The sequence below is a fragment of the Panthera pardus genome, unplaced genomic scaffold (assembly GCF_024362965.1).
Source record: "Panthera pardus isolate Hobbes unplaced genomic scaffold, ASM2436296v1 HiC_scaffold_2, whole genome shotgun sequence".
NCBI lineage: Eukaryota > Metazoa > Chordata > Mammalia > Carnivora > Felidae > Panthera > Panthera pardus.
The window spans coordinates 5,947,117-5,962,486 of record NW_026526765.1 but is presented as its reverse complement, the minus strand read 5'-3'; the positions used below and the strand labels follow the sequence as shown (position 1 = coordinate 5,962,486).

Below are 15,370 nucleotides of genomic sequence, written 5' to 3'. Positions count from 1 at the left end.
GTGCCTGCTGCTAGAAACACGCATTCGTGCTTTATGATGTCGCACAATTTAATGTTTTCTTAAAACAGTTTCTTAAAAACTGTTTTAATTGACATTGTAGAAACAGAGAGGCCTGTTTACTGGCCAAGGTGTCTTTGATTTTGGCATCACGTTGGGTCTCCTGTGATGTCAAGAATTTACTGTGGTGGAACAGCCCTTGAAAGAATCTTCCTGTAACAGAAGGGCCTAACGGACGAGGCGTATTTCAGCACAGAGACTAACTTCCTGATGAAAACGTGCAAAGAAGAAATAAATGCTGGAAGTTTGTTTGTTTTATTGGTTTGGTTATTTATACTGATGCAGTACACGGGCACACACATACACACGTGTGCACAGTGCCACGCATGGACGCATGTGTCCACACATACAGGCACACACATACACCCGCATGCACACACATGCACACACACACGTATGTGCACAGAGCCTCTTACACACAGACACACAAGTGCACACGTGCATGCACACACATACACTCGCATGTGCACACACACACACACACACAGCCTCTTATGCACAGATGGCAATTTAAAAAAATTCACATTTTGGAACCTGAAAGACAATGATCATTCATCAACGAGACTCGATTCGAGCCATGTGCGATATGCTCAAAAATTATTCCTCCTCCTCCTCCGGTGTGAAATTTATTTTTACTTCATATAGAGACATTTTTAAAAAAGATTTCAGAAGAGGTATTTTTAATGTTTGTTTATATTAAATTTTTTACATTAACGCCAAATCTGCCACATTCTGTAACCTACAGAAATCATACTCTGCCCTTGCTGGAAAAGGGCTCCCACTTGGGCAACAGATTATTCGGGTTTTGGGGGGTACACCAGTGGTGTGGCCGGTTTTAAACTCAAAGATTACTCAGCAGTCCATGACGGTGGCATCAGAGAGACACGGATACACCCTCGAGACGGACAAAGTGAAACGAGAAGCCCAGGAGCGGCACAGGGCAGGCAGCAAGCCCAGCGCACGGGTCTGGCGGGGCTTCCGTGAGCCGTACTAGAGGTGGCTCAGGTCGCCTGAGTGATGCCACCGCATCACAGGAAACACCTGGTAAGGCTCCCACTAAAGGAATCAGAGCACTTTGGGACCATCTCCGCTGGCCCAGAAGTGACATTTTGCCAAGTCTCTGCATCCCACCTCCCCAGTGCCGTCTGCTGCAGGACCCTCTCCTGAAGGACAAGCTCATTGGAAACTCATGGGGAGGCCCCCAAAGGAAGACCGATGTTTCCGTCCCAAGCCAGTCGAATGGATTCAGTGGTGTCCCCCAGAAAGACAGTTCCAAGTCCTCACCTGCAATATGACTGTGACCTTCTCTGGAAATAGGCTCTGCAGGTGTAATTGACTTAAGGACCTCAGGATGAGATCCTGCTGCATTTAGGGTGGCCCGTGAGCCCAGTGACTATGTCCTTCTAAGAGAAAGAGGGGGATCTGGCACAGACACGCAGGGGGAGGCCATGTGGAGGATGCGGCGGAGGGTCAGGGGAAGACACTGCCTCCGAGACTCTGGGTGGCACTTCAAGTAAACCTGCTGAACCTCCGTCCCTACACCCTCACCCATCTCGCCGAGTCCGTCTAGGGCTACTCGACAGTATGCAGAGGGGCAGATTCGCTCTTCATCTGCTCTGGCAATGACGAGAGAGGACAGGGAGAGCCTGGAAGAGGCACCCAGGCCATCTCTGGGAGCCTCACTGTTGTGTTTCACACCCAACACGGCCTCGAGGGCAGTTCTTATTCATGCAGTTCTGAAAACAAGCCGGGGAACTGGAGGGGCTGACCTCTTTCTACACGGACAGGGGTGTGGGCAGCGTGTGATTTCCCACACTCCCAAGTTCCGATCTGAAGCCTCGCACACAGTGACCTCAGCCTACCTCTCGGGCCACCAGGCTACCACCTGTCTGGATCCATGTCCTGAACAAGCCCACCTAGAATGCAGACCCTCAATGGCAGCGTGTGGTCGTTTAAACTCAGGACAAGTACAGAGAATCTTCCGTTTTCAAAAGAGGCCCTTAAGCTCAGGCTGGCATCCCTATCACAGCCTGTATTTCAGCACAGAGAGTAGTACCACGCACAGCTCTTGTCTGGGACACGGGCTATGGTTTCAGGAAGGTGTCTTAGATCCCCAGAACAATATTTAGCATGCTAACTTGCTCAGAGAGCAAACACATCACTATCGTTTCAAAAACCATGGTCATGGGCCTGGGGAGTCATCGGGACAAATGACAATGCAAATAAGTGGCTAAATGTCTGTCCTGTTGCTTAAATAAACCACCTCGGGCACAAGTAGCCCTGAGGCCATGCACATTTATGAAACTTAAAAACCTTATTTTAAACATCGGACATTTGTTTATGACATACTTGTATTTTTAGAAGACTATGCAGAAGCACTATGTCACAGGCTTCGAAGTTCTTGTTAGCCCAACAGACTTGGGACCTTAGTAGATCGCTGACTGAATGATCCCGGCTCACCCTGGCGCATTCTCGGTGAGAGCTGTCAAAGAACGATCGTCACGCCATCACTCCTGTAGGGAGCAGTGACTCTAAGGGTGGACAGTACTTATTGTCACAGTAGTGACAATAAAAGAACTGAATGCGTGTAAGACTGGAGTCATCCCTACTGTGTTAAATTAATGCCCGGAAATAATACTGAACACTTCCTATTGTTCATCTTATGCCAAAGAGTAACAGATCAAGGGGCAGCCGCTGGATGTGACAACATCTACGTAGAGGCATGTTTATCATCTCAGCGATCAATAAAGAGTTGGGAGAATTCAATTTGATTCTTGGTCCTTAAGATACACTGCTGTGAAGCAATCTGGTGACTACAGTAGGAGAAAGTGCAGACGGGACATCCTCGGGATGAAATGGAGGAACAGGGGACCCCACAGAGGGGGCGGCCATGTTTCCGGAGGAATGATCAGCTAGGGGATATTACGCAAGGAAGCCCATTTCGTTCCCATTTTTCACTTCTAATAGGGTTTCCTGAGAGTGGACATGCCTTTTCTCTATGAGTGAGAACAGAAAGCAGGTCGATGGAGGAGAAAGCCAGGTGGCAGGAAACAAATGGAACCAGGAAGAAAGAACAGGACACGGTTCAATGGGTTAATCGGAACGTGCAGACTGTCAAAGCTACAAGCCAAAGGATGCAGAACGAAGCTGTGCCAGGGATGGAGGTGGGGTGGGATGGAAGGGAGGCAGGGGTCTTCGAGAGCTCTGCATCAGGACAACAATTCAGCTCCTGGGAGACTGGGGTGGGATGCACTGTAGCACTCAGGGAAGCATGCCGTGGGTGCTCCTTGGAAGAGGACAGCGTTTCCAGGCCACTCGACTGGCAGCCACAGATCCGGCCTCTGCTCTGACTGTGTGACTGTTAACAACTTCCTACGGTTTAACTGTTTAGTGCTGTGTCGATGATTAAATTGGCTTTGCATCTTAGTTGGTTATTTCTCTATATATTGTTCCTTTGTTTTACACCATCCATCAAAGAATTCCAAGCAAACTTTGGTGAAGGCAGAGTGCCTGGCATGCAATGAGTCTATATCCTTTGGGCAATCGTGCTCGTGTGCAGCTAGAGAAAGAATATCATCCTTGAAAATCCTGCACCCACAGCCTCTCTTTGGAGACCAGAAGGAGTGGGGAGTGCAAGGAGGCACAGTTTCATTCTCATGACAAAATACAATTTTTGAACAGAGGACCGTATTTCTAGGAATGATTTCAGGTGACGTCAAAGGTATTCATACCCACTTCTAAGAAAAAGAAACAGGCCATCCATTCTGAAATGCAAATAAAATCCCAGACGAGGGGACAGTTTTACAAATAGCGTCAGCTACGGAGGGATCACCTTTGTAGGCTTCCAAAACCTACAACGTTATTTTGAGATTTACCAGGACATGGATTCCCATCTCTACCATTCACCAAGTTTGCCTCTTGCAGAAAAAAAACAAAAAAAATGAGAGACCTCTGTCCTTTTGTCTATATTTACGCACGCACACACATGTTTCTCTCTGGTGATAAAATGATTGTGACACATCAGCACTTGTTTGCATGAAAGCAGCTACAGTGCACATCAGCAAACTATTTTCATTATTATTACTGAATAGACTCTGTTGTTTCTTTTTTTGAAATTGAGGTACAGTCAACGTACGAGCAACGCATTATTGACACGGAACTTGGGGGAAGTTATGTGAAAAAGCAGATGTCTTACCTGTCTACCCAGAACAAGCAGTGTGATGAAAAATATAAAGAGAGACACTGAGCCCATGGTCTTCAGATCTTTCCAAATGCCTGGTCTATTGGAGAACAAACAGACAGACAGACAAAAACAATACAAAACAACATACATACGGCACTTAGAATTTGTATATCAACCAACTTGAGAACCTCCACTGCATGTTCTAGTCCAGCCAAACACACACCTTTCAAATACATCTCCAAGCCCAGATTGCAGCAAAACAAAATAATCCCTATTTTGAAAGCTCAGTAAAAGATCCTCCCAAATTAACATAGATGTGTTACTTTCTACCGAACTCTAACAAACATAAAAGAACAGAGGAACGTGCATCGTAGTATTTTCTTTACACTTCTGAGATCCATATGGATAATCTGACATAGGATACCGACTTTTGAAGTTACCACTCTCAGAAAGAGACCGTCTTCTAGAAATTAACAATCGTGGGAGGGAGAAAAACGAAGCAGGGCACTTCATTCCACCAGCTACCCTCACCTGCAAATTATATAGTTGCTCATGACTTCTTTGGTAGGCGCTCGGTCTTATGTTCTCTTTTGTATGGGTTTGTATCACAGATGGCAATTCTTGGTCCACTGCCCCGTTTCTTCTCGGGTCCAGGTAGACGTCAGTCATCGATCCCCGTCCGTGTCCTCACCACAACATTCCAGAAAACCATCACCCCGCATATGGAGTTGGCATGCGTGGTGGGCACGGGATGCCCAGACATTTTAGTCAACTGTCACTCTGGGTGTTTCTGTGAGAGTGTTTTTTGGATGAGGTTCACATTTGAAGCAGTGAGCTGAGTGAAGCCCTGCGTAATTCGGGTCGGCCTCATCCAATCAGCTGAAGGCTTAACTAGAAGAAAGTGCTGACCTGCCCCTGAGTGAGACAGAATTCTCTCTTGCCCGACTGCCTCTGATCTGAAACACTGGCTCTTCTTGGCTCTACAGCAGCTTGGCCCTCAGGCTCCAACTGGGACATTCGCCATGCAGATTTTGGACTCGCCAGCCTCCGTAGCCACGGGAGCCAGTTCCTTATGATAAACCTCTTGCTTGATATATGTATATTACATATATCATATACCAATATCCTACTGGTGCCGTTTCTCTGGAGAACCCTGGCTAATCCAGCAGGGAAGGAGCCATCTCCTGTCATCCCCGGGGAGTCCCGCCTAGCAGACAGATGACCATCTCCCACACGTGATAGGACTTAAAAAGCTGATTATGGATGGAGACATACCACATAAGCAGCATAGGTCATGTTTAATTAAATTAAGTAAGCACCACGCCATCACCTTCTGTTTGTGGGTTGAGCTTGCTTTAAGATTTTCCCATCTCTCTACGGACGGTTCAAGGAATGAACCCTCTGATGACATGTGAGGAATCCACGTGGTAGCAAAAGAGCTCAGGTGGGCTTTGGAGGAGGACAACCCAGGTCGGACTGGAGTGTCCCTCCCTCCCCTGCCCTGTTGATTTGTGGCACGTGGGATTGACCCCTCCAAACCTCACTCTTACCATCAGCCAGAGCGGGTAACAATACCCATCTTCCAGGCTGTTTTGGTCACTATGCCAACCACTGATAACCTGGCACAGAGCCTGATGCGTGGGAGGCACTTCGTAAGTGGTACCCATGAGTTTTAGTGAGGGTCGGGGCTAGAGAGGTCGTGAAAAAGATAAGAAAATGGAGGTTGGTGAATTATCATTAACAGAATGCAAGATCCACGTGCGAGGGAAACCTCGATTCCTTGCAGACAGGAAGAGGCAGAATAGCCAGTCTCGGGGGCCGAAGGGCTCAGGACCTCAGAGAACTCTCCAGAAAGGCTGGGCTTGCATGAGGGGCTCATTCCTCCTTGCTGAACCGGCCGGGCTGCAAGCAGGTGAGCTCGTCAGCCGTAAGGCGTGAGGCTGTCGCCGGTTTCTCCAGTAAACAGGAAGGTGCCACATCCCTGTTTCCCCAGAACGGATCCTAAGAAATGAAGTTGCTCCTTCACGAGCCTGTGACAGCTGTGTCTAAAAGCGCAGCTGCAGTGGCTGAGGAGAGCAGATGTTTATCAACGTCGGCTGCAATGAATATTAAACCCTTATTTTTCTATATTGACTCTAGTGACACCATATTGCCAGTTAGCAAAAGCGGTACAACGCAGCGAGTGCTCTCAGATGTGCAGGCGGGTTTTAAATGTTCGTGTTGCTTCACAAACTTTCCATTCTTTTATAATTCTAGGGGTCTGAGGACCCCTGCCCCAATCCTGTTTCACGTAAGGTCATGTTGTGAGGTAGCGGGGGTTAGGACTTCACCCCGCCCCCGGAACTCCCAAACAAAGAGTCAAACGTTAACTCCCGGGGCCGGACCTTGCTGCACGTTCATCCATGCGGCCAATCGGAACTCAGGTCCCCCCTTGCATGCCCGGCTAAGGGACCAGATGTCCCAACCATGCAGAGCCAGCTCAGGTCCCTCTCAGGGATGGAAACGGGGAGGTAGGGCCCTCTGTATGCAGTCTGGGGCCTGGCTGGGTTTCCAGTAAATCACACAGAAAATACAGGCAAGCGATCCTATCTGGGACTCCTCACGTGAATGCATGTGAACATCGGTTTAGGGGGTAGAAATGCTCTGCTCCACCGTCTCCCAGCTCTGGAGCCTTAGTGGGGAAGAGCAATGGGAGGGGTGGGGGCCTCGAGGGAGAAGGACAAGGGGAGACAAGACAAGTGGTTGCTGGATGGGACTGAATGGGCCTCAGAAGTAGCAAGACGCATCAGCATGTAGAACAGACCTGTGGGCACACGAATGCCTTTCTCCCTCCTGACCTTCTCTGCCACCTAAGAAGGATTGCACTGTGTTTTCATGGATTTCATTTAGGCTTCTCAAAAATGTCTTTTATTCATCCAGCCAAAAAGAATGGCTGATTCCTACAGGAGCCCTTGTCTCCCGTGTGGACCATGCATGGGTGAGTGCCATATGGCTCCTGCAGTCTGAATGAGAAATCTGTCCATCCACAGATGCATTCTTGGGTTACCTTGCTCTTTGTGTGCATGTGGGAGAGGCTGGGAGGAAGGGGAGTGTGTAGCACGGAGAGAGCATCCAGAATAGGTAGAATGGAATCCCGGGAGCTAGTCCAGTCAATTGTGTTGATCATCACGTTCCATCAGGTTCCTAGAGCTTCTAAAAACAAGGTACTGTAAGCTGGGTGGCTCAAAACAATGGAAGTTGATCACTTCACAGTTCTGGAAGCCAGATGTCTGTCTGCAGTCAAGGTGTTGGCAGGACAGTGCTCCCTCTGAGGCCCATAGGGACGTCCTTCCTCGCCTCATTCTGGTGCTCGCCAATCCCTGGTGTTCCTTGGCTCACCACCGCATCATTTCAACATCTGCCTCCACCAACAAATGACGTTCTCTCAATGAGTCTGTGTCTTCACACGGTCATATTAAAAAAAAGATTTTTTTTAATGTTCACTTTTGAGATAGAGACAGAGCATGAGTTGGGAAGGGGCAGAGACAGGGGGAGACACAGAATCCGAAGCAGGCTCCAGGCTCCGAGCCGTCGGCATGGAGCCCGACGCGGGGCTCAAACCCACAAACCGCAAGATCATGACATGAGCCAGAGTCAGGTGCTTAACCGACTGAGCCATCAAGATGGCCATCTTCTTATAAGGACACCAGCCATGCTGGATTAGGGCCCATCCCACTCCAGTAGGACTTCATTCAGCGAAATAATCTGCAACAACCCTACTCCAAGTAAGGTCATGTTGTGAGGTGGCCGAGGTTAGGACTTCACCATGTCTTCTTTGAGGGACGCAATTCCACCTATAACCATTGTGTTGGTAATTTATGTAAAAATGCAGCTGGCTGGGTGGGAGGCCTCCTTCTCGCTCTCTGTTCTTTAAGTATTAAGGTTGCAATCTACTTTGGACTTGCCGTTGTCCCGCTGGGCTATCCCAGAGTGATGAGGTAGGGATCACAGCGCTGACAGAACTGAGAAAGTTTCTAACTCAGGGACAGTTCTAGCAAAAATGTGACAGGATATGGTTCCTTTCACACCTAAAAACTGGGCCCTAGAGACTCAGATGCCCAAACGAGCCTGGGGCCACACACTAATTTACAGCTGGCCCTCACCCTGAGGCTGTTAATGGAGCGATCATTCTGGCCCTCAAGTTTTCAGAGGACAAAAGAACAAAGAACCCTAAAAAATTGGAATTTTTGAGGAATTGCCTGGTGGACCAGCTCTAACCTAAAGGCCAACGGTTCAGGTGAGGTACAAAGGACATTCTTCAATCTCAGGAGAGAGAGCAGTCCAGGCACGGAGACTTAACCATGATTTCCCATTTAAAAGCTTTATGTTTCCCTAGCGGAAACAGGCCTCTATTATCTTAAGAAGAAAAGTACCTAAAGGAACTCAGGATTATAGGGTAGTTCTGTTTTAAACTTCCAGGTAGTTCCAGAGCGGCTGCACCAGTTTGCATTCCCACCAACAGTGCCTGAGGGTTCCCCTTTTTCCACATCCTCACCAACACCTGTTGTTTCTTTAAAAAACAAAAAAAAACTGTGTTTTAAAAATATTTATTTATTTATTTTGAGAGGGAGGGAGAGAGTGCACATACCCACAAGCAGGGGAGAGGAGGGAGACAGAGAGAGGGAGAAAGAATCCCGAGTAGGCTTCATGCTGTCAGCGCAAAGTCCGACGTGGGGCTCGATCTCACGAACGGTCAGATCGCGACCTGAGCAGAAACCACGGGTCGGTCGTTTAACCCACGGGGCCACCCAGGCGCCCCTGGTGCTGACGTTTTTTTACTCCTGCAGCCAGGCTTGCCTTTTGGGTGGACAATTCAGTCCATCTGCACCGAGAGTAGTGTTGGTTGGCAAGGACTTACTCGTGCCCCCTCACCAAGGGTTCTCTGGCTGTTCGCTACTTCCTCTGCTCCCTTCTTCTTCGAGGTTTTCTGTTCCTTGAAGGTTTGCACGGCTCTCTTCACACCCGAAAGGGCAGTCCCCTCCTGGAGTCCTTATGAACGGCCCCTGGGACAGAAACAGCTTGGGGCTTCCTGAGACTGGCTGTGGTCACGGCTGCTGCACGACCCTTGCCCCCTCCCGTGGCCCAGTTCTCAAGCTGCGAGCCATCTCTCCGCCTGGCCGTGCACCGGGCAGAGTACTGACGGCCTCCTTCGGTTTGCTCTGACAAACCTTGCTCAAGTTCGAGTCTGTCGTCCGTCTCTCCCTGGTCCTCAGATCCGCGCCAGCTTTCTGTCCAAGTTGGCAGTCTCCTCCACCACTGGGAGCGCGGGCGGGGAGCCGGCTGCGGGGTCGGGGTGCGAGGGCGGCGCGTAGAGCCCAGCGGGGAGCCGGTGGGCCTGCTGCGGGGGGTCCACGGGCGAGGTGTTCCCAGTGTCCCCCGGGGCGGGCTTCCCGACGGATGCCTCGATGCAGCTAGTGGGATCTGCATCCCCGTCGGGCCCGTCGAGAGTCCCCGTCTGTCCCCCGGCCGCTCACCGTCCCCGTCACGCAGCTCAGGACTCAGCACCGTGCACGGGGCCAGGAGGGAGCCTCCCTGGCAGCATCTGGCACGGCGGCAGCAGCGGGGGCTTGCTCGCATGGGCCTCGGCTGTGCCACCCTGGGGGAGGCGGGGAGTAGAGTCAGGCCGGTCCTCTTAGCTACTTCAGTGCATTCAGACTTGCAAGGTTTTCCCAGAAGCATGCTGGGACTTCCGCTCTGGAAACCGGACTCGCACAAAGGCTCCGTCGTCTGTGGGTGACTGGCTGAGTGTTCTCCAGGGGCTCCCGGACCACGTCCCAGAGGGGCTCGAGCTGGTTCACGGCCACGGCGGCGTGAACGCCTGGGGTCCGTACGCCTCTCATCTGACGCGCGGGGGCATGAGATGCCTCTCGGACCCTTTGGCATACGCTGCTGGATCCCTCAGCTCCTACAAGGGCACTTTTGTCCCTGCACAGACGCCAAATCACTGTTACAGAGGTTGGGGGAGGGGCCAAGACGAGAGACACGTTGTTCTGCCGTGATGCTGGAGTCACCTGTCTCCTGCGCTTGGGAGTCCTCATAGTTCTTCAACGTCTTCCCGACGTGAGTCAACGCTGGGCCCTAACACAAGCCGGCCGACACGCTCTCTCCTTTTCTAGGCGTGCGGCATGAACTTAACCCCGACAGACAAGTCTCCCGCGAGCCTTCCCGTGAGACGCGATCTTCTCAGAGAGACTTTGTGATCTTCTTGACGGTAGAAACTGTACTTTCTTCGTCTCCGTGCGCTCAGGCTCCAGCAGTGAGGCCCGGCATACAGCGGGTGTTCAATAGAAGTGTGTTTTAAAAACACGTGAGTGAGGGGACACATAACCGTGCTGGTTTGAAACCCCAGGGGCTTCCTTTCTAGACACTTTCCTCTCCTGGCTGGACACGGATCCCCTGGAACCCGCAGCAGTCCTCCAGGGCGGGTGGCCCAATGTCACCCAAGGACAGAGGGCCCCGAGCCTATGCTTTCTCAGAGTATCTTTTTTTAAGGTTATTTATTTATTTTGACAGAGACAACGTGCAAGGAGGGGAGGGGCAGAGACAGAGAGGAAGAGCGAGAATCCCAAGCAGGCTCCACGCTGTCGGAACAGAGCCCAACACAGGACTCCATCCCACGGACCGAGAGATCGTGACCTGAGTCGAAATCAAGAGTCGGTCGCTCAACTGGCTGAGCGCCACCCAGGCACCCCGGCCTTTTTTTTTTTTTTTTAACTTTTTCTCATTGTATTGCTCATAAATACCAAGCAAGACATTCTGGGGCTGGAACAGCCTACCACACTAAGGCACAAGTTCTCGCTGGGAAATGCGCCCAGGGGACAGCTGCAGGTCAGGAGAGAGGACAAAAGCGGGGCTGAGAGCGGCGCTGGCCCTCTGCTATGGATGTGATAATGCACTTGACGAATGCGGTCGTGGTTTCGTTCCGTAAAGGTGATCGTAGGCGGGAGGCGACTGGCCGATCAGTGCAGTGAGACGCAGGGCTGTGCGTGGCCTTAGCATCAGAGGCTGACGGAGTGATGATTAAGATGCGTTCTGCACAGTGTCTGGGCACAGGCTCCGGGAAACCTCCTCCCCGCCCCCCACTCCAAAATCAAACAGAACAGCCCAAAAATCAAGTACTCTCCTGCAGGTGGATCCACCTCCCAGGGCATTTTCTTTTCTAGATTAAATAACACAGTAGCTCACTGGTGGTTGCTTTTTCTAGAAGAAAGAAGAGAAAGTTTGGTGGAATTGAGTAGCCCTCAGACGACTTGCTTTTACGTCGGGCAGCTCGGACGACCCACCACCAGCTTCTCTGACCCCCCAACCCACTGCGGAGGGCGGGGGGGGGGGGGGTGGCGCGGATCCAGCCACGCAGAAACGTGTGTTTCTTACTTTCTGGAGATACAGAGAGGGGAAACTGGGCAGGGGACGAGAAGCTGAGATGTTAACTTCGAAAGTAATTTCAAAACTTTTCAACATTAACTTGGATACGTGATGGGTTAGAATGTAAATCTGGAATACATTTTTAATTTAAAAGAGGAGACCTGAGAGGAATTTCAGGTGCTTGGGGACACCCCCAGGCCCTCGACCACAGGGTGGACGTGCGGTGCCGTCCTGCCTTTCTGCTGATCGTGATTAACGCTGCAGTGAGATCACCCTCGGCTGATCCCACGTTGGGACACTGTCAAAATGTGTCGCGTCATCTCGAATTCTGTGTCTTGAATGAGACACAGGAAAAACAGAGAAAGCGGAACGACGTCACACTGAAGGTGCTTAACGCGTAGCTCCCGGTGACATGTGTCTGAGCATCTCCACCACCACGCTTGACGCAGAACTTTAAGGAAGTTAAAATTATGCAGAAATTTCTACCAACAACAATCCAGAGCTTGCGGACGAGGCTGGACACTGGGCATCGCTGCTTACTTACACGCCTTACGTATACGCTGTCCACAAAGGATTTGTCGTATTCAGCTGAGCGCCCAAACAGAGCCGGTTCCTTGTTATCCACCCCACCAGCCACCGTCCTGTTCAAGCTCCCCACCCCCGCATTTTCAGAATTAAACGCACGTTTCCTATATTCAGGTGGATTAGCATAATGGCCGGGTCCATAGGAAACGATAACACTCATCCCGTGAGACTTTTCAGTTCTGCAAGAAAAAAACTCCCAGGAAAAATCTGACAGTGTCTTGTGGTCTCTGTGGCAAGACCTTGACAAGGGAAGGGAAAGTGTCTTTGAAACAAGAACATCTTCCAGCAACATCGACGCTCATCAGCATCACCGTCACTGCCAAGAGCACTTGGTGTCCTCCGTGGTGCCGGCCGAGGGCTCTGGGAGACAGCGTCACGGGTAGGAACCGGAATGGCCACTGACTGGTTCAGCAAAACATCCTGTACTCACGGAAAAATGGGGGATGTCGTAAATGCCAGAGAATTAGGAAACGGCTTCTCCTGGACCTTCTGAATATACCAGAAACACCCGGGCTTCTTCCACCATGACGTGACTTCCCAGAATCGCATTAAGAGCAGGTAATGGGGGCGCCTGGGTGGCGCAGTCGGTTAAGCGTCCGACTTCAGCCAGGTCACGATCTCGCGGTCCGTGAGTTCGAGCCCCGCGTCGGGCTCTGGGCTGATGGCTCGGAGCCTGGAGCCTGTTTCGGATTCTGTGTCTCCCTCTCTCTCTGCCCCTCCCCCGTTCATGCTCTGTCTCTCTCTGTCCCAAAAATAAATAAAAAACGTTGAAAAAAAAAAATTAAAAAAAAAAAAAAAAAGAGCAGGTAATGGTAAGTATTGGGGCATCGCTGGCCTCTGTTTAATGAACTTCCAGTGGCACACTCAAAGTAGTCTCTTTTCTCCTTTAGAGTAGGCTTTCCACACTCGTGAATCTGCCAGAATATCTTTGATGTCACTTCCTGAATTATTCGTTGAGCTGGAGTTTTTCTGGTGCATACTTCTCCCGTTTTCTTCGCTAACCCTGTTGTAAAAACGTCCCTGTTGGCTTGTAACATCCTTTTGGCTTGTCCATTATCAATGTCAAATTTGGTTCCGAAAAGGCCCCCGAAACATGGGTGACGGTGAACTCACATAGAGGACGACAATACGGTCCAAATGTGTATTCAGAAAGTGGCCTAACGCTGCCTTATAAACAGAGATGCCCTCTCCAAACTTGCCCTTGAAACGTAAGAGTACAAACAAAAACCGATCCTGTTCCTGAAAAGACACATCTTCCATGAGCCTCTGTCTTCAGGGAAGCAGGTGAGGTGAGACTTTTCATTACAGCCAGTATTTGGGCCTTTCTGGTTATTAAGGAGTCTACCTGCTGTTATTCATTTATCTAACAGATATTTCTTAGCACCTACTTACTAGAGGGCAGGCACAGTTACAGGCACTGTGGTTATCAGAGTGGTACTCAGTTCAGACCTGCTCCTTCCTCGATTCTAGAGTGTCTGTTACCTGCCTTAAAGAAAAGAGGGCAGCAGATGACAGAGCCCCATCTGCTTCCTCTAGGGGAGACATTCCCCAGCTTTGCAGGGTGACAGGGCCGCTCGGTCTGCAGGAACACCCACGGTGAAAGCAGAAGTCTGGGGTAGGACTGCTAGGAATGCTCAGTGTTGACAAGGGGTCCAGTCCAGGGGCCAAGGTGGGCCCCAAGGGCACTGACTATCACAGCAGAGCACACATTCCAGAAAGAAGACCAGGGCAAGGACCAGGAAGCCAAGAGTGAAAAGGGAGACCAAGGATGCAAAGACCAGAAATAAGTCAGAAAAGGGACTGGGCCAAGCACATCTTCAGTGGCACGGATGAGCTCTGTCAGGACTGGGAGTGCGGTGTGGCACTCCTGGGAACCAGCTCCCTCCTTGAAGGGAGCCACTGGCTTTGGGATTTAGGGATGTTCCATCTCCAGGTCCCGTCCCAGATCAGGGGGCTTTTGTTTTTCTGAGGATCCCAGTGTCTTAACAGAAAGGAGGTGTACCAGCGTCTACACCATCGAGGTGAAGGATGAGGAAACCTGGGTCAGGTGTTTGATGGGGAAACCTCTTGAATTCTCTCGAACAAAGAACACATATGCATTGGTGGGTTTTGGCTCCGGGAGGGGTTTAGGGTTCTCTCAAACACACACTGAGGCTGAAGAAATCAGGAGGGAAATGGAGAGAGTCTTGGTCTTAGGAGTCTCTCGTTTGTTTATTTGTTTGTTTTAATATGTTTAAAAATGTTTTTAATGTTTATTTATTTTTGAGGAAGAGAGAGAGCCTGATGGGGGGCTCGATCTCAGGAATCAGATGCTTAACTGACCGAGGCACCTGGGGGCCCCTCATTTGGGATTAGTTTTAAACCGATATTGAGAAAATTTGTTGATTTCAAGGTGTTCTGCTATCCTGCCAAGAACAGTCACCTTTTGGTGGAGGAATGCTTGGGGGGTGCTGGGGCAGCTCGTGCAGGAAGCGGGTCTGGACAGGCCAGAACTGTATGGGCAGGAAGAGGACGGGGAGGCAGGTCTGGACGGGCCAGACCTGTACGGGCAGGAGGAGGACGGGGAGGCAGGTGCGTCCCTCCTCCTGGCAGGACGCTGTCTTCCTTCGGAGTGGAGGCAGGTTCTGGAGGCTTCTCAGGGCAGCCCTCTCTGATTGTAAGGTTCTTATGAAGACACGACCAGAAGAATACACACAAAAGATCTTGAATGAAATGAAAGGGCTCGGGAAGTAAAAACTTTTCTTCAACCAAGTAACTCCTCTAGTGCTGCTCGGTTCTGACCCGAGATCGTGTGTCTGTCTCAGGTCCCCAGGAGTAATTCTCTCTCCATCAGAAAGCCGCTGATCTAATTGCTTCTTTGTCTTCAGATGTGTCACATGTTCAGGAGCCTCAAACTTAATAAAGGGAAATTCAGTGGCCTTGTCTGCTGCGCATAGAAATCGGTAACGCCACATTTACATAGGGATTTGAGGCAGGCTCCCTGGATGTGGCAGAGAAATATTCAAGCATGTTTGCTTGGTGACTCTGAGAACTTACTGGAAAATTAACTTCTGATTTCATTCTCCTCCTTGCTAAGGAATCATAAACCTTCCTTAATACCATTATGCATTTTTGCAACTCGACTACTCTTCAGCTTGATTA

General features: G+C 50.3%; 1 protein-coding gene across 3 annotated transcripts in view; it reads right to left on the bottom strand.

The window, feature by feature from the left end:
* ADCY2 (adenylate cyclase 2) overlaps positions 1-15,370 on the bottom strand; it is a 412,863-nt gene that overhangs the window by 35,614 nt on the left and 361,879 nt on the right. For all 3 annotated transcript variants that reach the window (XM_019450817.2, XM_019450816.2, XM_019450814.2), the window contains one exon: positions 4,253-4,337. In XM_019450817.2, coding sequence (XP_019306362.2) covers positions 4,253-4,337 — 85 coding nt within the window. The remainder of the gene's footprint in view (positions 1-4,252; positions 4,338-15,370) is intronic.